General features: G+C 46.9%; 1 protein-coding gene across 5 annotated transcripts in view; it reads right to left on the bottom strand.

Moving 5' to 3' along the window:
- The window catches only part of MYO7A (myosin VIIA), a 108,153-nt gene that overhangs the window by 2,431 nt on the left and 84,989 nt on the right, over positions 1-20,733 (bottom strand). For 4 of the 5 annotated variants that reach the window (XM_055802208.1, XM_055802206.1, XM_055802207.1 and 1 more), the window contains 20 exons: positions 17,268-17,387; positions 16,367-16,540; positions 14,966-15,193; positions 13,560-13,730; positions 12,432-12,549; positions 12,012-12,138; positions 11,729-11,898; positions 11,429-11,619; positions 10,752-10,876; positions 9,780-9,937; positions 9,114-9,267; positions 8,844-8,999; positions 8,314-8,419; positions 6,485-6,598; positions 5,927-6,014; positions 5,189-5,295; positions 4,088-4,273; positions 3,211-3,327; positions 2,002-2,085; positions 642-761 (listed from right to left, as the gene is read on the bottom strand). In XM_055802208.1, the coding sequence (XP_055658183.1) occupies positions 642-761; positions 2,002-2,085; positions 3,211-3,327; positions 4,088-4,273; positions 5,189-5,295; positions 5,927-6,014; positions 6,485-6,598; positions 8,314-8,419; positions 8,844-8,999; positions 9,114-9,267; positions 9,780-9,937; positions 10,752-10,876; positions 11,429-11,619; positions 11,729-11,898; positions 12,012-12,138; positions 12,432-12,549; positions 13,560-13,730; positions 14,966-15,193; positions 16,367-16,540; positions 17,268-17,387 (2,814 nt within the window). The remainder of the gene's footprint in view (positions 1-641; positions 762-2,001; positions 2,086-3,210; positions 3,328-4,087; positions 4,274-5,188; positions 5,296-5,926; positions 6,015-6,484; positions 6,599-8,313; positions 8,420-8,843; positions 9,000-9,113; positions 9,268-9,779; positions 9,938-10,751; positions 10,877-11,428; positions 11,620-11,728; positions 11,899-12,011; positions 12,139-12,431; positions 12,550-13,559; positions 13,731-14,965; positions 15,194-16,366; positions 16,541-17,267; positions 17,388-20,733) is intronic. The other variant, XM_055802205.1, reaches the window with a different exon arrangement.

Genomic DNA, 20,733 nt, shown 5'->3' on the forward strand with positions numbered 1-20,733 from the left:
GTTTTTTACTTTCTAGTTTTCAGGTACATTTTGACCTTTTCCACTATTCTCCTTGGATGAGACACCACAACCACAAGGAACACCGTCTAAACATTATTTGCAGTGTTGAGAAGGAGGAACTCACCGTCCCAGGATGCTGTTGAGGCTAAGGACTTAGGGAGTTTTGGATGGGACCTGAGTTTTCAAATGGCCAACAAAATGCTCAGTGCCTCAGATAAATAACAATTAATCCAGTAGGAATTTTTATCCTTCACGTTTTGGCTTTAAGCTAGTCTAGGAGGAGACTTGTTGCTGTGACTGTTACTAGGGACAAGCTGGGCAAAGGATGTTGGTAAATCTGCTCAAGAGTACCCCGAGACATCAGCTTTAATGTGCTTTTTGGTCCAGTGGCAGGGAGCTCCCCATGCTCCTGAGCTGGCAACATCCCAAGAACCTCAGGCTTGCAAGTTGTATGGTGGACCAACATTTAGCAGAGCCATGGGAAGTCCAGAAGAAAAAAAAACAACACATTGGGGGCTCTTCTAAGAGACCACTTTCAGGCCAGAGAATCCCTGAGACACGAGCTGCTGGAAGCATGCAATTTTGCCTGCCGAAGTCAGGATTTGGTCTCACTGTGCCCTGTAATCTTTAACAGTCCTTACCAGGGAGGTCTCACAGAGAAGCTTGCTTCCTCTCACCAGGTTACCAATGGTTATATGGAAGTACGTGTTGCCACTGCTCCAGTTGGAGATCTTGGTGAAGGGGTGAGTGATGAGAATATCCTGGTGAGAAACACAAGACTGACACTCAACATGTGAGAGCCTCAACTTTAATGATGGGCTGTGGAGACCTTTGCTGCAGCCTTTAATAGTAAGACCAGTTGTTCTCGGGGTACCCAGCCCCCTGAGCTGGGAGACAGGGACAGAGTGAAGCCCCCGTAATCCATGGAGAAATGGCCAGTGACCTGCTACACCACTGAGACATGCACAAGTCCATGGGGCTGGGTGGGATCCACCCGAGGGCACTGAGGGAGCTGCTGGCGGTGCTCACCGAGCCACTCTCCATCATTTATCAGCAGTCCTGGAGGACTGGGCAGGTCCCACTTGACGTGACGTCAGCCAGTTTAATGTCCATCTACAGGCAGGGCTGGAAGGAGGGTCCATGGAGCTACAGGCCTGTCAGCCTGACCTCAGTGCTGGGGAATGTTATGGAGCAGATCATCCTGAGCGCCATCACAGGGCACATGCAGGACAACCAGGGGATCAGGGCCAGCCAGCGTGCGGTTATGAAAGGCAGATCCTGCTTGATGAACCTGATCTGCTTCTAGGACAAGGTGACCCACCTAGTGGGTGAGGGAAGGGCTGTGGATGGTGCCTACCTGGACCTTAGCAAAGCCCTTGACACCGTCTCCCACAGCATCTCCTGGAGAACCCAGCTGCTCAGGGCTGGGACGGGTGTGCTCTGCGCTGGGTAACAAGCTGGCTGGGTGGCCGGGCCCAGAGCGTGGCGGGGAATGGAGTTAAATCCAGTTGGCTCTGGCTGAGAGCCCAGATCATGTCCTTACTTACTTCCCATGAAAGCACAACAAGAATGTCTACTGTGATGAGACTATACCATGATCTCATGGAAACAGCAGTGAGATGCAAGGCTCTGGATCCTCCAGTCCTTGTGGAGGACTGCCGTACTAGAATGACTATGTTCAGGTGGAAGTAACTAGTAGGAGCTCATTTACTCTAGATCCTGCCCTAATGTTTGTAAAAGGATTAAGGAAGGAGTGTGTGTATCCTCCAGTTACAGGACCCTAACAGTTGATGTTCCCAATCCATCTCCTGTTCAAAAAGGCTGGGCTGGCTCTGTGCAACAGTAAATTTCTGCCTCCAGAAACTTTTCTGGCTATCCAGCCTTTCTAAGTGGGCTTATTGAGAACTCCTGAAGTTCTGAACAACACGCTTTTTGGGATGAGCTTTGTGAGGGGTTGCAGAGTGGGCTCAGGAGCATCTGGTGAAGACCTGTTTTGCTTACCTTGGTTTTTGGATCAATGAGGCTGACTCCATGTTTGTTGATGGCAATTAGAAGGATTTCTGGATAATTTGGCTCTGTAGTTTGCTGTTGGAAATATGATGAACTAGTTAGGGGACATGTCATGCAAAATCCTTCCTATTTCCTCTCTCACTGCCTTCTCCTGCCAGCATTTAGTGGCCCACTAACTGCTATCCAGTTTATCCTTTAAGGATAAACATAGAGCTCATTAAGATATCAGCAACAGTCAGGGCTGTCTAGTTAAGTATAGATCTTCTAAATGCACGATAACCAGTGGGTGAGTTGCTCACAGTGTTAAGTCCCTTGCTCCCTTTGGTGGCCTCCCAAAAGTGAAACTATCTTGCCACTGGCAAGGAAAAGCTGGGACAGGCTGGCAAACCCCAGATGTCTTCTCTCCCCTTCCAGTATGTTTGGTGTTCTGCTTATCCTCGTGCCTGCCACTGTGGACTTCCAGGCCAAGACTACACTGCTCTGTCTCCTGATCTTTGCATTCGGTTTTCTTCCTGCTGGTAAACCCTTCTCCCAGCCCTGTTCCATGAGGACTTCTAGTTTGTTCAGTTGAAGAGATAGAGCACAGTGGATAAGGGCTCAGCACTTGGCCCTGCCACACGGGTTTTTTTTGCTACCAAGTCACTTTTGATGGATAAATCACAGGATATATTCATATCCCTCATGTCATCTAAGATGGACATAACTGAAAATGGGTGCCCAAGTTCAAGGAACTGATGAGTAATTTCAGCAACTTGTTTCCAGCCCAGGCTCACTATGTGGTCATTGAGAAAAGAGTTGCAATAAGGTGTCCAGAGTACTTGGACAGATTTTGTGACTCCTGGCCTCTACTGTCTTTGATGGGAGTCTGGTGCCATGGTGAGTGGTCTGGATTTGGTTCGTGGTGGGTGCAGACATGTCACTTGGAAACCCACATTCTTCCTTGTCTTGAAAAAACTGGCTCTTAGCTCTTCAGCAGCACAGCTGTGAGTATAGACCCAATGACAGATGTGCTGAAGCTCTACAAAGCCTCTGTAATGAGTGTATAGGCCCTTCACTGATGGGGACTCTCACGTTCTTCATCAAGGTTGTTCCAGTCTGGTCCGGACACTGGGACAACCCTGCATACCTGTAACCCCTCTGTGATACGGGGCTTCTGACCCTAACTAAAAGCTGCCAGAGACCCCCAAGCAGGGCAGGTACCTTCACTTCAAAGAATGCTGATCCAAATGTAGGCCACTTGAAGATAATCTTTAGGAAGGCAAGCTTGGCTTCTTCTCTTGTTTTGCCTGCATGCTTGTTGTAGTATGCCACGATGGACTGCAACAGAGAACACAACAGAGCTGGAGGGTTTGCACTGCCTAGCACCACAGATGTTTGCAGGGAAGGAGCATCAGTCCCACAAAGATGGTTGGTTCTAGTCTCTACTCCAATGAACACTTCACAAAAGTGCTGGCCGGTCACTGGAGCAGGGCTTGGAACCAAAGCAGGTCCTTCCTTTTTAGATGAACTGTTCTGGTGGCTATATTAAAGGGATTATAAATTATGAACCTCCAAATTAGGCAGCAGAGGAGACTGGGAGACTTACAACCCAGAGAAGCTGATAGCTCGCTGGTTAGGCACGTGGCTGAGTTCAAGTCCCAGGAAACAGAAAGGACTTAAAAGACTGTTTCTTGGCAGTAAGACATTTCTTGGCATATTATTTTAAGGCTCTAGACCTGTCTGTACCTGTGCCACTGCTCTCCCTGTGTAAAGCAGGGAGAATTGCTCCTCTGCTCAGTAGTTTGCTTTAAACAAAAGACCTTTACATGAGGCCATCTCCCAGCACGTGTCCCTATGGCATTGCATCCACAGCTACAGCCACAGCCACATGCAGCACAAAGAGAACCCACTGCAAGGCATGCATGTATGAATGTGCATGTACAATTCCTCCTTTTGATGTTGGGGAGGCTGTAGCTCTGCTAAGGCTCAAGAGGGACCGTGGGTCACATTCTGGCAGTCCCACTTGAATGTGAGACTAGGCCGAGAGACTAGGCTTCCCCCAGCCAGGCCTGGCATATGAGTCAAGCTGCTGTTTTACCCTTTTCCAGTCATCTGGAGAGATCTGACGGATGAGGTCCTGAGGCACAAGCTCCTTCAGAAGCTTGGGTATGCTGGGGAAATAGGACTTGTCATCCTCAAACTTCACCCGGTAGATGAGAGCTGCCAGCTGCAGGACCTCTTCCCGTGTGCACTTGTGGTAGCCGCGCAGGTACTTTGGTAACTCCTGCATGGAGGAAAGAACAATTCAGAGGTAGAGGGGATAACCACAGACCTTCACTCTCAGATGTTAAATGGAGTTTGTGGAGGTATGCAGCCCCTGGTGAAGAGGCTGTGCCCTGGGAACACCCATAGCAATTGTGTTGAGTGTGGTGCAGCGGTAGCTGCTCAGCTGAGACCACACTAGAAGTTTAAAGATCCTCTCTGATCTAAAACAGTCTCCTGTTATGTGGAACAGGGAGGTCCCTATGTCAGGTGTGTGAACCTACAGTCTTGTTCACCCTCTGTCATCACAGGAAATCCACTCCTAGTAATGGCCACTTGGAACTGAATGGGTATTCTGCTTGTTTTGCAGCTTTAAAAATCTATTCCCTCATTACCAAAAGTGTCTGATTACCAAAATGTGCCAAGTGACTAACTCAAGCATTAAGGGATACAGTCATATTGGGATAACCCCTTTACCCAGGCAAGAATCCAGGGAGTGTATCGGTGTGTGTGAGAGAGCTTTGGGATATGAAGGTGTCTCTTCCATACCAGAAGAAACAAGAACAGAAGTGTAACTTCTTATCTGCCTACTGGGACCATCACAGCTCATCTCCGTGACTGGAGGTGGCTAAACACCCTCAGGATGCTTCTGAATTCAGTCTCCATGCTGAGGCTGCCAGCAGGACATACTCTGACCCATTTCTTGCTGCCCACCCAAGAGCAGTTGGCCCAAATCCCAGCTGATCTGGCTACCCTAAAGTGCGTGAAGGCTGCTCCTTGCCATGCAACTCAACAGCACTCTTTGTAGTGCTCTATTTAAGGCAAGAGTTCTTCCTACTTAATGCAAGACTTCATGCTTCTGCAGATAGACAAAGTCTTGGTAACCCATTCCTAATTCCTCCCAAGTCTCCGCTGCTATTGCAGGCTCTTGGAGTACCTGGTAATAGTGGAAGATTGAGTCTGCCATCGAGTCCTTTCCAGGCATTGTGTTGGTCCACAGCTTTTTCATGAAGAACACTTGGTAGGTGAGGGAAGGCACTATACCTGTGCAAGGGAAGCAGGGAGCAGGCATGTAAGAGCAATGCTGTGGGTACCAGCTGGCAATCAGTGTCCCTGCAAGCCAGCAGTGCCCGTGTGCCATCACAGTCTGCTGGGACAGGGGTGTTCCTGAGGCCAAATGGGCTCTGACCTTGCAGAGAAAACCACATCTTTCCCTTGCAAAGCTGGAATAAAATGGAAAGAGTGTTTGGATCCCTTTGCATGACAGTACTTCAATGGTAGCGCTCATGCCTAGTGCAGGACAGAGGAACCGCACCCTGCAGGCACCTGTGCCTTGCAGCCACTGACGCATTCAGCAGAGCTGCAGCCAGCTCCACTGCGGATATGGCGGCAAGGTGAGATGAATCCCACCACCAAAACCTTCCCGCAGGCAAGCCTTGCAGAGCTGCCCATCAACAGGTGCTCCTTGTAGGGGCCAGGTCTAGGACTGGAGCAAAAGTCTTGCTGCTCCTGGACAGATCATGTCCTGGGTGATGTCCCCAGGGCTGGTGCAGACAGCACACCCACAATAGTGCGGCCCAACAGCCGTGGCAGACTATGTGGTCAATCTTGTTTGAAAGGGCTGGAGGGCTCTAGGAGGGCTCTGCGACCCACAATGGAAAAAAGTCACTGTTACCATCTTTTGCTGGTCTTGCTTTCTTTATCCAGTCTGTCAGGTGTCTCACAAAGTCAAAGAAGAAATCTCCCTCAGGCACGCTGATGACCTGGGGGACACAGCACATGGTTACAAAGGCTGAGCAAGTGGCAAGAGGCTGGCCTGTGCCACATCTCCTGTAGTTGTTCCTCGCTGCTTTGCCCCGGTTACACTGATGTGTAAGAAACTGCTGATGTGAGAAAGCCACTGCCAGCACCTGGCTGCAGGCTCTGCCTCCAGTTTCACCCATTACTCCTTACTGCAGCTTCCTGCTCCACCGGAGCAATTAATTTCCCTTCATGATGACTATCTTCATAGGTTTCTTCCAGTTGCCTGAGGCAGCTCTAAGCTGCACGTTTTTCTTACTTAGTCCTTTCTTGTAAACCCGACTCAGCAACAGGGTAGGACAGCCTTGACTGTCTGTGTTTTAAGCACCCTTTGAGGGTACAGATAGCTCTGACTCCACCAATGTGTATCCACCAGCAGGTGGGTCACCCCGAGTGCCTGAGGGCTACCCCAGTCTTTGGGTGGGTCACTTACCTTGTCGGAGATTTTGACAAAGAGGCTGAAGCCTTCAGAGCACTTTAGGAGGAGTCTGTTGGAGATGTTCTGGCAGAAGTCCTTGGCTTTCGTGCTGGACTCCACCTCAAACGCCTGCAAAGAAAGGAAGATCCTCACCACTGCTACCTCGAGGTGAATTTCCACTTTATGCTGTCTTTGAGGAACTGAAGGCTCAGAAGCACAAAGGAATTTAGGTGCCCACCACCAGTGAAATCAGTGACATTGTGGATTATGGCTCTAGGCATGGGAAGGGACGTTTGTGGAAGCTCAGCCATGCTACTGCTGTACCACTGTGTTTCGTGATGCCCGACATACATCCTGCACTGGTTTATCCAGGGCTCCTCAGGCAACTCAAGAATTTTTTCTGATCTAACAGTCAGATCTCAGAGCTGTTAGTTAGGGAGGTAGAGAAAGAGCGTGAGATACCTCCAGGTTGATTTGTCCCAATTGTCTCTTCACTGATGATGATGATGAGGTCAGATGCCTGGCTTAGACCAAATGCTTGACGTACAGATAGCTGAAGAGCAGCTCCTGCTTTACACGTGGATGGGATAGCTAAAGGACTGTCCCTCCTGAGTGCAGGCCCTGCCCCAGTTTTGCCTTTTGAGCTGTGCTCAGCATTTACATCACCTTGGTTTTACTCTGCCTACTTACAGAGAGCCAGTTCGTAGCAGTTTAAGGAATTTAAGCTTCTGACCACCATACGCAGGACTATGTTAGCCTGAACCACCAAACCACCAGGACCCATGTTCCTCAACCCATGAGAGACTGGCCTGGTGCTCAGTGCTGCTGGTGTTCAGCAGCTCTTCAGTGCAGATGCATGCTGTACTGGAATGATGCTACTCTGCCAGTCTGCATGGGTGACTGCCATGGCCAAAAAGATCACAGCAAACCCATCCAAGTGCAGCAGTACCCACTGCCTCCTTCTCCTACCTCTCATGCATATGCATGTGTGTAAAGCAGTATCATGCTTATTGCTGGTCAGATAGAAAAAAATACTCAAAGCGATGAGAAATCCCAGCAGTTTTCTCAACTCTCTATTACAACTCTTCATTACAGAGAAGAAGGGCATGCACAGCTGCTGGAGAGGAGTCATCCTTTTGCTTCATGGTCGTGCACTGCTTTACATATAAACCCACTTGGAAATACAGGAATTTAGTTGTGCCCAAGGGCATGAGGCGAGAGAGAGATGTGAGCCTCGCAGGGAGACTAATCAGTAGCATGAGACAGCAGTATCTGCAACGACATGCACGTCCGCTCTGGCATCAATATAACTAGCTGCCTTATTAGTGTGTAAGATGCTTAATGAGCGGTTCCTGAGTGCAGGTATAATTTCTGTGTCATCTCAGGTCAGAAGATATAATTTCAGCTACCTACTTGCCAGTGCTGCCATAGTCTGCCCTGTCCCCAGGGAGCCCCATCATGGTACCCTGCTGGGTATGGCTGGGTGGGCAATATCAGATGTCTAGGCTCCACATAACTGATGTCCACGGCTTGTGAACTACTGTGAGCAAATGGAGATAACAGGACTTGGTTTCCTTCTTTCTGCAGTTTTACTATAAAGCCTCCAGTGAATACTAGCACAGCACCCATGTTCTGAAAACTGTGAAATGTGGTAAATCAACCTCCTGAGCTTGAGCTGGCCAGGGTAGATAAGGATGAGTTTTCCTTACACTGCTCTGATCCAGAGTCTTCTGGAAAGGCTGAATTTTTCCAAATCAGAACCAGTATTAGCCTCTTCTGAGATTTTAATAGGAAAACTGACAGCCATCCTAACAGAAAAGAAGAATTTCCTTCTCCCTATTTACCTCATCGGTGTCATCAGGGAAGTAAACCTTGTGGAAAATTTGGGTGGTTTTGTGTTGAATGGCTTCCACCTCTACCAGATGGGGTGGGTACTTCCTAGATCCATTCCTGCAAAACAGGAGGTGGCAAGTGCCACAGCATCAAAGCAAGAATAATTTGTTTAAATCTTCCATTTTAATACAAACCCTTTTTTGAGTAGCTTCAGCTAATAGGTATAATATATAATATTTTTTTCCCCTCCTAAAAAGAAGGAAGAAAAATTGTAGTGGGGAATGTGCATTTGCTTAGGTTGAAGGTGACTTAAGTGGTCCTGGACAAAGTCAACTTAATTAATCTCCATTCTCCCCCCCTACCCAGTTTATCAGCAACATCCTCCATCCAATGTCCCTTTCATTCAGCTTGTTCAAACAGAGAGAGAGGCTGTGAGCTTCCACTGTCCTCCCAGCCACCAAAATATCTCCCACTCCTATTTTCTCACATGTATTTGGATGCTCTGGCACATTCAGGGCTAGGAAGTCTTTTGGTGCTGTACCTCAGGGCTTTCTGGAGTCTCTGGATGCAGTCTGCTGCCAAGGGGTGATGCTTCCGGGACTGCAGGAACCTCTGGACATGGGGCAGGAGTATGTTACTTGGAGGGAAAAGGCCTGTACACAACCACAACAGCTCCCAGCCTTTCTCTTCACTGTATCTACACAAGGAGAGACCCAGGAGGAAAACAATCACTCACAGCACAGACACTTCAGATCTGCTTTGCCTGACACAAGCTAGTGCATTTGGCCCAAGGGGAACGAACAACTCTTACTTGATATGGTTGTCCGTGAGCTGCTTGAGAGTCTGGCAGTAGATTTCATCTTTCAGGGGTTCGGCTTTCAAGGCACCTTCAAATATTTGGTCTGTCAGCTCATTAACTGAGCGGGTCCTTTTTGATGGATAGTCACCCATATACTTCAGCACTGGTGGGAGGTAGGAGTTAAGGACTGGTCTGCGGAAGCCCTTCTGTTGATGATGTGGTTAAAGACATCCTACACATGACTACAGAAGTGGCTGCAATTTGGTGGAGGGGGCAGAGTGTATGGAAAAGGCTTTAAATTTCTTTAGGAGATGTCCAGCAAGCTCTCCCCCTTATCATGCATCGTCTCAGGTTGAAAGAATTGGTTTGGGGTCTGGATATGTAGATCTAAGAAAGCCATGCGTGATCATGTATTACCTGACCACTAAGCAGTGTGGGCCAGTGGGACTCACTCACTTGTTCCCTGGCCCTCATTTATTAAGTAGACAACCCTTCTCAAGGATGCCTGAGTACAGATTCAGGATGAGACCTATCTCCAAGCCTCTGAGATGGTCCCAAATCCCTTAAGAGGGACCACAAATCTTTCCTTGGGCTTTGCCTGGGGCCCTAAAGAGCCTTCTCAGCTCTTTGCCTGTCAGACCTGTTGCCCAAGGGCTCCCCCAGGCATTGGAAGGATATCAATGAAGGCCATGCAGGCTTCTTGGGACAGCTCCTCACTGCCCAGGATCTTCTTCAGCAACGGCTGTTTGATGGGTTCACGGGTGTAACACCACAGCTTGTCCTTTCCACGGCTCTTGGTGATCATGACCCGGCTGAGGGTGTGCTTGGGAGGTGGCCTGGTGGCCAAGGCAAAGCAAGAGGTTACAGGGTTAAAAGGGACAGCTTGCAGCCAGTGTTGCACCTGGGAAGGTTGCTCACAGCACTTTGCTAATAAGCTTTTACACCAAATAGGACTTCACGGTTTAGGAAGTATCCAGCACCAGTTCTGCCCAAAGATAACCATTTTTACTTTCCTAGACCTTAGAAAAGTCCCTTAGGGACCCTGCCCAAGTACTGACACCAAAACCACCTTCCCTACCCAAAAAGCTTCTAACCACAAGAGAAAGGATGGTGGCAATGGATGGTCAGGGCAGCATCACTGAAGGAATATTGCCTTGCAGAACAAGGCTACCAGGGTGAAGACATACCAGAGGATGTGGGCTGCCTGTTTGGACCACCAGTCTATCTGAACAGGGGTGGGAGTTTTGGGATCAGTCTGGTCAGCTGCATTTAGCAGTGGTGCACACTGAAATCTTTGGAGTTGAGATGAAAGTACCTGCACTGAATTCAACTGCTGCCTATACGGTCTGAGGCTGTGCATGGGATCACAGGAAAGGAATATGAGACCACTAAGCACAGCCTCCTACATATACTAAATTTCACACTGTTACACCTGTGCTGAGCCAAGCTGAAGAAATCCTTCACAAAATTTTGCCTGTGGAAAACCTGCAGTTCAAATGTCATGACCTAAACTGGAGGCTGCAGCTGTATGAAGACACACAAGGGGATATTCAGAGTCTTTTCCGGTATCCCAAAATTTCCTGATTCCCAAGCTACCTGGAGATAGATTCCTATTCTTGTAATTTTTGAGGATGTTTTAAAAAAAATCACCTAAAATAATCATAGGAAAATTCCTCCAAAGTGTATGGCTTTACTCTCTCTTCACTGTCTGAAATTGCTAGCTGAGAGGTTCTGATAACATCTTGTCGTTGGTCAGGAGTCATCGTGACCAGTGCCTGTGGAATGAAAAGGGCTCTGTTACCTGGTGTATTCATATATACATCTGACGTATTCAGAGGGAGGAAGCAGATACAAAATGAAAAAAGCAGTGAGTGAAGAAGAACCCATTAATTCCAGTTAATAGTAAGAACTGTGCAACTGTCATTTTTTGTTTCTCTGTGCCATTCTCAGTCACTAGTGCAAGGAATAACAAATGTTTCCATAGTGTGGATCAGTTTCTAATGAAGATAATGTGCTCTGGATCCTACAGCTCTGTACATGAATGTAGTGGTTCCCTACAACCCCAAATACACTTTCAAGTAATCAGGCCAATTGGAGGGACTTAGCACGATTCGTGGATATTCCAGGTCACAAGCTTGTGGCATTCAAAGTGACAAGAACAGAAGAAAGGCTGAGATCACTTCTGCCTTGGACAAGCTGTCATATCTCTCAGCTACTTTGGTTTCCATCTTATCATCAGGGAGTGTCTGGCCAGACCTAAGTTCTTCAGGAAAGCTTTGACCTCCTTGGGCTCTGTATGAAGTTGCACATTCTGTAAGACAGCTTACCACAATCTCCAGCGGAGGCATGGTGACTGTAGGCAAGACATAGACAGAATCAGTTGGGAAATCTCCTCTCTGCTTGGTCCGTTCATTGAACCCATTAGCCCACCCTGAGTTCATCACATGTTCTCCTGTGTCCTGGTCCAGAACTATGAGGTCTCCTTTGAGGAAACTAAGGAACCCAGATTCTTCTCCTACTGCGAAACAAAAAAACCATTAATTCAATACTTTTTTTTTTTTTTCCAAATCCCTTGGGAGTAGTTAATCTATCTATAAGTTTACCACTGGACTGGGCCATTTACTTACCAGGGTTTGGGTTGTCTTGAAGAGTGACAACATACTTGGATCTTTTCCTTAGTCCTTCAAGGAAGGTCACCACCAGGTCCCGGATATCCTCTGCGTTGTTGGAGGTGAAAGTGTATTCATCACCTTTAATGGTGGCCAAGGTGAAACTCTGCCCTTGAAGCTTTCCCCCTCTAGGATGTATTTTTATAGGAGACATAAACAAGAAACACAATGGCATCAAGAGGCAAAGCCTGAAAAAGACTGGTTCATGGTGAAATTATCAGCAATGTCTGTTCCTCCTTACCTACTGCTTGACACAGCCGTGATCTCTGGGAAAGAGAGCTCTAAGAGAACCTGCTCCTGTTCATCCACAAAGTACACCCCTGTCCAGTTGACAGCTACAATCACATCATTTTTAGGCAGGCTTGGCCCTGGATTGTACACAAGACATGCCATCGGTTTATGAAGGGTCTTAGCATATAAAAAATGTGTGCATTTCAAAGGTGGATGCAATGATCAACAACCTCGGTGTAATTTTTAGGAAGAGAAATGGTGGCAGACTCCTAGCTTGAGCCATCGCTAATCAGGATGCACCAAAAAACAATGCATCCAAAAATCCACCAGCTAGGTGGTCCATTAAGTCTTCTTGTTTATGGAATCCCTATCTCTCCTTCCTTTTACTTTGGAGCATCCTGTGCTCTGGGGTTGTGCTCTATTGACTCACCTGAGAATTTGAAGGCTTCATAAAAACGAGAAAACAGCAAAGGCCACTTGAAACGTGCAAAATCCACTACCTCTTCCTTGACTTTTTTGGGGTCTGTCCTCTTCTGAGTGTAAATTCCCTAGAGACAAAGCAAACCACAACCAACATGAAGCACAAACCCAGTTATATCCAGGAAAAGAGCAAACAAAACCAATTCTTGTCACCTAAAAATCTTGGAACTAATATTAATTGAGGACTCAGTGTGGTTAAGGGCCAAACAAAATCCTACAGGAACAAGTGATAGTTTGGAAAAAGTCCTGGTCTTTGGTTCCCACTTCAGGGAATAATTTGACTTTGAGAAGACTGGACAAACATCTAGAGTGAGCAGTCTGGGTGGGATTCATCTCGGCTAACTTTGGGTTTCCCTAAGGTAGGTGTCTACTCTTTGGCTTAACTGTCCTTTAGCTGGAAAAGGACACTCAACAGCCCTCAAGCACAATCATCTAGCTTTATTTAGGACATCCTCAGATACCTGACACTTCTGTATGTAGCTGACAGGCTGATGGATGACCTGCAAGATGCAACTGAATTGCATCCCTGGGTCTCCATTGACGGTAATAGGTGGTGAGACTCCTAACACACATGGAGATGATTAAATTTTAGGGCGTCTTAATCTGAAGCTGGCTCCTACTGTTAAATGAGTGTCAATTCTCATGCCTGGATGACCCACCCTCATGACTGGTCATGGTTATGGATAGTGAATTGAGCAAGGGTGTCATTGTGTAGGGGTGTCACAAATGTTCTAATGGAAGTCAGGGAGGTTTTATACAATGCCTGGCAAATAAGGTCCTGACATTGCCTGGAGACACGAACCACTGCTGTAATACAACCATTAACACTACAATCCTGTGAAAAAGGAGCAAGACCCCAGAGACGGCATTTTGCTTCTCACAGTGAATCTCTGCAGGTTGTCTTCTTCTGTCAGATCTTGCCTCAAAACCAGTGGTAAAGCTGTACAGCTAGTACAAAACCTGCCCTTTCTCTTTGATTTAGCTAAGAGCTGAGCTATGATGTCTGACATACGTTGAAAAGGTACACAAAGCTACTGAAGCAAGCCTTGGTCCTTGCCAGGTCATCTATTGCCCCCACCTTTTTATGTGCAGCTATAATGAGCTGAGCCCATTTTTCCACTGTTTTCGAAGCTGTGATCTCTCTGTCCGGGATGTAGGATGGAATCAGATTTAGCAGCCTTTCCAGTACCATCTCTGACCCGTAGTCCACGTAGTACTGCTGAGAAGCCAGTTCTGCCAGATCTTCTTCCTATGGGAGCCAAACAAGCCAAGTTAATGCTGTTACCAGCGCATCACCTCAACCTCTATGCTCCATCACTCAAGGATCTCCATGGAGACTGGATGTGCTGCTGCTTCAGAATGGTGTGGGGATGCTTGCTTTCAGCAGAACTTCACCAGTGTTTTTTGCACATCTGAAGTTCAGGAGATTGGCCCCTAAAAGCTATGATTAAGCCTTAACATGTTTGGTGACGAGCACCATGCAACTCTTTACTGTGTGTGAACATGTTTGTGCCATCTTTCCTGCAATTCAGTCTGGTTCTCATGCCTGCAGTCAGCAGTGGGTGATTTTACTATGGTAGACAGAGTTTAATGATTGAAAACTGCATGTAGCCATCATTTCTTGTACTTGAGAAACCCAGCAACTGAAGTACCCATCCATAAAGCAGAACTGTAAAATGTCCTTCGGTGCAGCTACATTCCAAGTGCTTTGGGGTGAAGTAATAGAGCTACTGAGATGATAATAGCACAAGAAGCCCAGGAGCAAGAGAAGGGGAGGGAGAAAGAGCAGAAACTCTGATAGGATAAAAGAGCCGCAGTTCATGCAATATAGACGGGAAAAGACAATTTAGTTCCCAAGCTGACTGGACTCTGTTGGACAACAGGAGAATGATTAGGTGTTGCGGAAGAGACAGGTCTTCAATTTGTCACCTGGATGATTTTAAACACAAGCAAAAAAGACAGTGTCAGAGGTTTTGATGTTTCTTGAGATGCTTGTTTCAATGACACTGGAATAATTCTGTAAGCTCCCAGAGACTCTAGAGGCACAGGTTTATGTTGCCAGTGTCCCTTCAGCATATGGCAGCAACACCGCGTTGGTATTGCATGGCAGAGGTCTGGGTATCCTGAAAAGCATCTCTCGCACCTAAGGCTTAGCAGGATTCACCAAACAGGATCCTGCTGTGTACTCCTGATCTGGTGGTCTGGTTACAGGCTATCGGCAGCCCTCCAAACTGAGGCTGATGGTCATTCACGCTCCCATCCAAAATTCACCAGGAGGAGTGCCCATGCAGCATATAGGAGCTACTGGTCTGTCTGCAGCCAAGAGGATCTGATTCCTGTAGCTACTGTTTCCCAAGAGAATGCCATAATCCCCAAGATTGCAGGTGTTCAGGGATGAAGATTTCTCATCCCCTTCGGTGAAACCTATTTCACCGCGTCAAGGATACATGCTGGACCAGACCAGTAGCTGCTGAGGTCACATACCTTGTCACACCGGTACTCCCCAAACTTCACCCCTCGCACGATCTGTTGGTAAATGAGATTGGTGGCCACATTGTCCTCATTTGGGTTGTGCCAAGGAGTGAAGATCTCCTTCCTGAAGAAGAGCCGCCATGGCGCATTGCGCTCCTGCGCTCCCTGCTCTTTGGCATACTGCTCGCATTGAGACACAGCATCCATCACATGGTCATTGCCACTCCCCAGAGAGGAGACCTAGGCAGGGTAGAGGGAAATGTGGCGTTCACCCAACTAAACACTGATCTTTCTAGGTAGAGATATATATCTCCGAGTCACTCATTCAGACTTCCTTTATAATCAAAATAAATCAAAGTATCTATCTCTATTAGCCAGCTGAGATTTAACAGGTCTACAGCATAGCTGGGTAAACCATTTTGTTTTGAGCCTCAGTTTCCCATCAGGAATGAAAGGAGAGCATCAATGTGAATTAGCAAAGCAAATGGTCCCATTATAAAGTATTAGTTTTTAATACTGTGCTTTGAAACTTCCTGTTTCAAAGTTGCAGACATGAATCCAACCGATCTAAGCATCAGACAAACCCAAAATAAAAAGCCTGTCCTATTACAGAAGATTTGTCACCTCTGTCTTCTCACTGTGGTCTGGCGTGAAGCCCTAAAGCACATCTCCTCAGAGTGAATATCCCTGAATAAATGTCTCCTCAAAAAAAGCCAAGAAGGCTGAGTATAAACCATTTTCTTATCTACCCACAGGCAGAGGCGGTCACATCTGGAGGTGAGAAATACTTCATCCTCTTACACAGCAGCTGTAGGAACCATTCTGTTTCATTGGCTTGCAGCTGTTGTCTCACCTGGTGAAGTTTTACTTCAGGTCTGTTTTCCCTACTCATTTACATTCACCTTCATTTTTATGGAACTTCTGAAAAAGGTATGGTTTTAGGTTAAATAAATAGAGATAAATGCCAATGCAGGTATGGCAGTTTGGATTTTAGCTCATTTTGGAAGCTTAATTTCAACCACTAGCTTTCCAATTAAATGCAGATTCTCCCTTGCATAAAAATCCAGGGTGTTTTACTGGAAATTCACCTCAGAGTAGCTCAACTAAGAGTAAGAGCCTAGCATCACAGAATAATGTAGGTGGAAAGGCATTTCTGGAGGTTTCTGGTCCAGCCCACAGGGCAGAACAGGTCCACCTTTGAGTAGTTTTCTCCATGCCTTCTCCTGTTAAAATCTGAATATCTCCAAGGAATGAGATTTCATAGTGTCTCTACGACCCTGCTCCAGCATTTGACTGCTCTTATTGTGAAAATCAGGCTGGCCCTTGCACTGCAGAGATGTTCCTTCTGCCCTGTGGAAGATATGTGAACCCCCCCCGTTCTTTCATAGAGCTAGTCAGGAACATGAGATATACCTTGTCAAAAAGTGCAATGTAAAGCGAGAAGCCAAATCGGTCCTTCAGGCTGATTTTGTCAGCCAAAGAATTACAGAGCTCTTTAGCGGTTGTTGCAGAGTCGGTCAATAGCGTTTTTGTTGTCCCATCCATAAATGTGACAGGCAGCATGATGGGTTTCTTGGACTTGGTTGCCTAGTGGATTAAAATCAAACTTTATAAAGGCATGTGTATTTCAGTCCCATCAAGACTATTTACCTACGTACTCTTCCACCCAACTGTGGTAACTGTTTTCTAAATCCCGATCCTACTGGCTTGCTGCTTTTCAATACCACCATTGCATACTTCTCAACAGGGTAACGTGCTGTCAGCCACTGGAAGCACTTGGAAGTCCCAGATTTTTTATTTAATACATTCAGTCATCAAAGCGCCTAATCCAGTAAATACAAGCATACCTGGGAATGCTCCTGGCATTGGAGCACAGCTGTCTGTGCTAGTAGAGCAGCACAGAAAATGAGTAATTATTGCACAAACTGTGCCAGTTCCAGCTGTGGCTATCCCTGAACAAGTCCCAGGGACCATTCTCAGCAGGCAGTTTGCCTGCAGTCACCTGCACCTGGAAGAGTTTCCTAGCATACGGGGGGCTTGCCCTGTGCCAGCTGGTCTCGGTGCCCAAGAGCACTCTAGAGCACATACAATTTACAAGTATTGATGTAGCCAAAGAGATTGATCTTCAGGATACTCTGGAGCAAATCCAGGATGCACAGGGAATGTGATATCTCAGAAATACCTGAAAATTCTTGAAAGAAATGGGCTTTTTATCGCTCGTTGCTATCCTGCCAGAGAGATGTAGCTGCTGTGATCGTGAAAAGCATAAACCCTGAGCCCCAGCTACCTGAGGAGTGGATTCAGGGGCTCGTACCTGCAGCTCCAGCCAGCTGGGTGGCTGTGTCCTTGTCCCATTGACAAACGTCCGCCTCAGCCTCTCTTCGCAATAGGGAGCATAACCGGGGGGGCCTCCATTGATAAAGTTCCTTAAATACTGTTGGCAGCAGGGAAGACATTGGTTAGACCATCAGCTCCAGAAGGCCAAACATTTGCAAAGGTTAAAAGCAACATTTTTATTGAAGAAAAGCCCTCTGGGACCAACAGCAGTGATACTGCCAAGGATCAGGATGTTCCTACATCACATTGCTGGAAGCTGAGAGAGAGTAGGACAGTCTGCACCCTTGCCTTGTTCTTATACATTGCACTTCTGGCGTCGGTGGAGACAAGATGCCAGCCTTGACAGACCTTTGATCAAAGCCAGTGAGGCAGCTTTTCTGTTCCTGCTATTGCTGCCAGTGATTTCTATCTCTGTATTTCAAAGATGTATTATAAAATGTTATTGAGCTGGCTAAAAACATGGGAGTGAATGAAAAAAAGACGTGTAAGTAATGATCCACGGCAATTGTAAGGAAGTGTCACTCAGAACACTTAGATGCCAGTAAAAAAGATCTTTCACAATTACAGTAAACAGATGTTTCTTTAGTCAGATTTAAAACTGCATTTTAGAAGACCCTAAACCAGAATTCAAAGCGCTTCACCATATGTTAAATGTGCAACCACATTACTGTAGAGAAAATGAAATCCAGTGACTTCCACAATACCAAAGATAATAAACTTAAAAATAGTACATAAATATCTTGGCCAAAAAGGTAGCTAAGACTAATAGTTATGTAAAACTTCTTTTTTTTGAAAAAAATAAAGATAGAGAGTTCTCTGAATGGTACTACATAGCTGTTCCTTCAGTAACACAGACTGCTCTATAACACTGTCCGCCCATAAATAAAATGGGTAGAGAGAAAGATATCTCTGTCAATCATAACTTGCAGAGATACTCTGAAGTAAGTAGGTAATACAGCCAAGTTATATGGATGGGAGCTGTTGCAAATGATTGCAAGCAGCTGATGCTGCGTAGAAGTGCAGTTTTAATTTTGCTGTTAATAACAAACCATGTAATTATATATTTTTTGTATTTCCCCTTCCTTGTGGTTGAACCTTCCCATGGAAGTCCGTTATTAACTGAAAGAAAGGTACAAAGAACTAATGTGTCTTGACCCATGCTTAGCATATGATGCAATAAAGGTGTCTAATGTGATTCAAAGCATGACTTTCATATCTGGGAGCAGGAAAACATATCAAAGACTGCCTCATTTTCAGCTAAATCCTTCTCAAAATGTTCAGTTCTAACTGACACTTTAAATCATCAGGTCGTAGAATCGCAGAATGGTTTGGGTTGGAAGGGCCTTTCAAGACCATCTAGTTCCAGTCCCCCTGCCCTGGGCAGGGCCCCCTCCCCCCAGCCCAGGCTGCTCCCAGCCCCATCCAGCCTGGCCCTGAGCCCTGCCAGGGATGGGGCACCCACAGCTGCTCTGGGCAGCCTGGGCCAGCGCCTCGCCGCCCTCATGGGGAAGGGTTTCTTCCTCATGTCCAACCTAAATCTCCCCTCTCTCAGCTTAAAGGTGTTCCCCCTTGTGCTATCACTACCAGCCTTTGTAAAAAACCCCTCCCCAGCTTCCTTGTTGGCCCCTTTAAGTACTGGAAGGCTGCTATATGGTCTCCCTGGAGTCTTCTCCAGGCTGAACAAACCCAACTCTCTCACCCTGTCTCCATAGGAAAGCTGCTCTAGCCCCTCTGATCATCACCATGGCCCTTCTCTGGACCTGCTGCAACAGGTCCATGTCCTTCTTAAGTTGGGGACCCCAGAGCTGGACACAGCACTGCAGGGGGGTCTCATCAGAGCGGAGCAGAGGGGCAGAAACCCCTCCCTCGGCCTGTCGGCCACGCTGCTTTTGATACAGCCCAGGACATGGATGGCTTTCTGGGCTGCAAGCACATGTTCCTGAGTCATGCTGAGCTTCTTGTTAACCAGCACTCTCAAGGCCTTCTCCTCAGCACTGCTCTCAATCCATTGTCCACCCAGCCTGTGTTTGTGCTTGGGATTGCCCCAACCCATGTACAGGACCCTGCACTTGGCCTCGTTGAACTCAATGAGGTTTGCATGGGCCAACCTCTCCAGCCTGTCAAGGTCCCCCTGGATGGCATCCCATCTCTTCTAGCCTGCAGACCCCACCGCACAGCTTGGGGTCATCAGCAAACTTGCTGAGTGTGCATCCATGCCACTGACAAAGATGTTGAACATATGCTGACCCCTGAAGAATGCCACTCATCACTGGTCTCCACCTGGACATTGAGTCTTACTCTTGTAAGTTTGTGGAAAAAATTCCAGGCACAACAGTCTCATGAAAGTCCTCATTTCCCGCCCACCCCCCCCACCCCCCCCACCCCCCACCCCCCACCCCCCCCCGCCCCCAATATTGCCGTTATTAAAGGTAGAGTCTAGAGGTTTCAGGAGAAAAGTAACCAGAAGTCTGATGCAACACTCACTGCATGGAAGAGTACAGGAAAGTAGTACTAAGAGATATTTACCCTTACATACTCTTTTTCTTTCTGTTAAAATGGTGGATAATTACTGCTAAATGAGAAGTTAGGGCATCAGTTGAAAAAGATGTGAGGTTAACAAAATATTATCTAGCTAACTGGCTGATGGCCAATGCATGGCTATCATACATTCAATGGTAGCTATTGCATGGTTAAAGCAGTAGTTAGTGAAATACTAAATCAGATTGTGGATGGCTCATGAAAACATGGTACTAACAGATTAAGAGTCTGAGAATAAGGTCTGGCACTGACATGGAGTTTGTCTCCCAGCCAAGAACAGACTGGACTAGGTGGTATCAGTTAATGTAGCTTCAAAACAGAAGAGTTCACTGATTTTCAACAAATTTTGGAATATTCCTATGCTTTTCACAAAACAAAAAATTAGTCTGGATGGGAACATATGTGGCTTGGGGGTGTTTCATCAGGACAATGCTTTATCTTAAAATACAACATTTAAGCTGGAAGGTGTCACTGATGTCCCCATGGGTAACTACAGTGGCTTCAGAGGAGCTCCAAGACATTGCCCAGGTCACTGCCTGCATGTTTTTTGTAAGACTGCGGCCTTGATAGGTAACCACAGTGTGGGCTGCTGCAAGTGTTGTTTGCACTGATACTCGAGAAGCTTCAGTCACCACAGGCTGCCTACCATCTCCAATAGCTCAAGGTGCAGAAGGGTGATGAATAAGGGCAGTATTAGTATAAACGCTCTCCAGAGCTGTTGGGAATATTGCCACATATTTCAGCATTGACCATAACTTTGGGCAGAGGTACATGTGAAACACTGGCACAGGCTGCCCAGAGAGGCGGTAGATGCCCCATCCCTGGAAACATTCAAGGTCAGGTTGGACGGGGCTCTGAGCAACCTGATCTAGTTGAAGATGTCCCTGCCTGTGGCAGGGGAGTTG

Source organism: Falco peregrinus, chromosome 4 (genome assembly GCF_023634155.1).
Source record: "Falco peregrinus isolate bFalPer1 chromosome 4, bFalPer1.pri, whole genome shotgun sequence".
Lineage (NCBI taxonomy): Eukaryota > Metazoa > Chordata > Aves > Falconiformes > Falconidae > Falco > Falco peregrinus.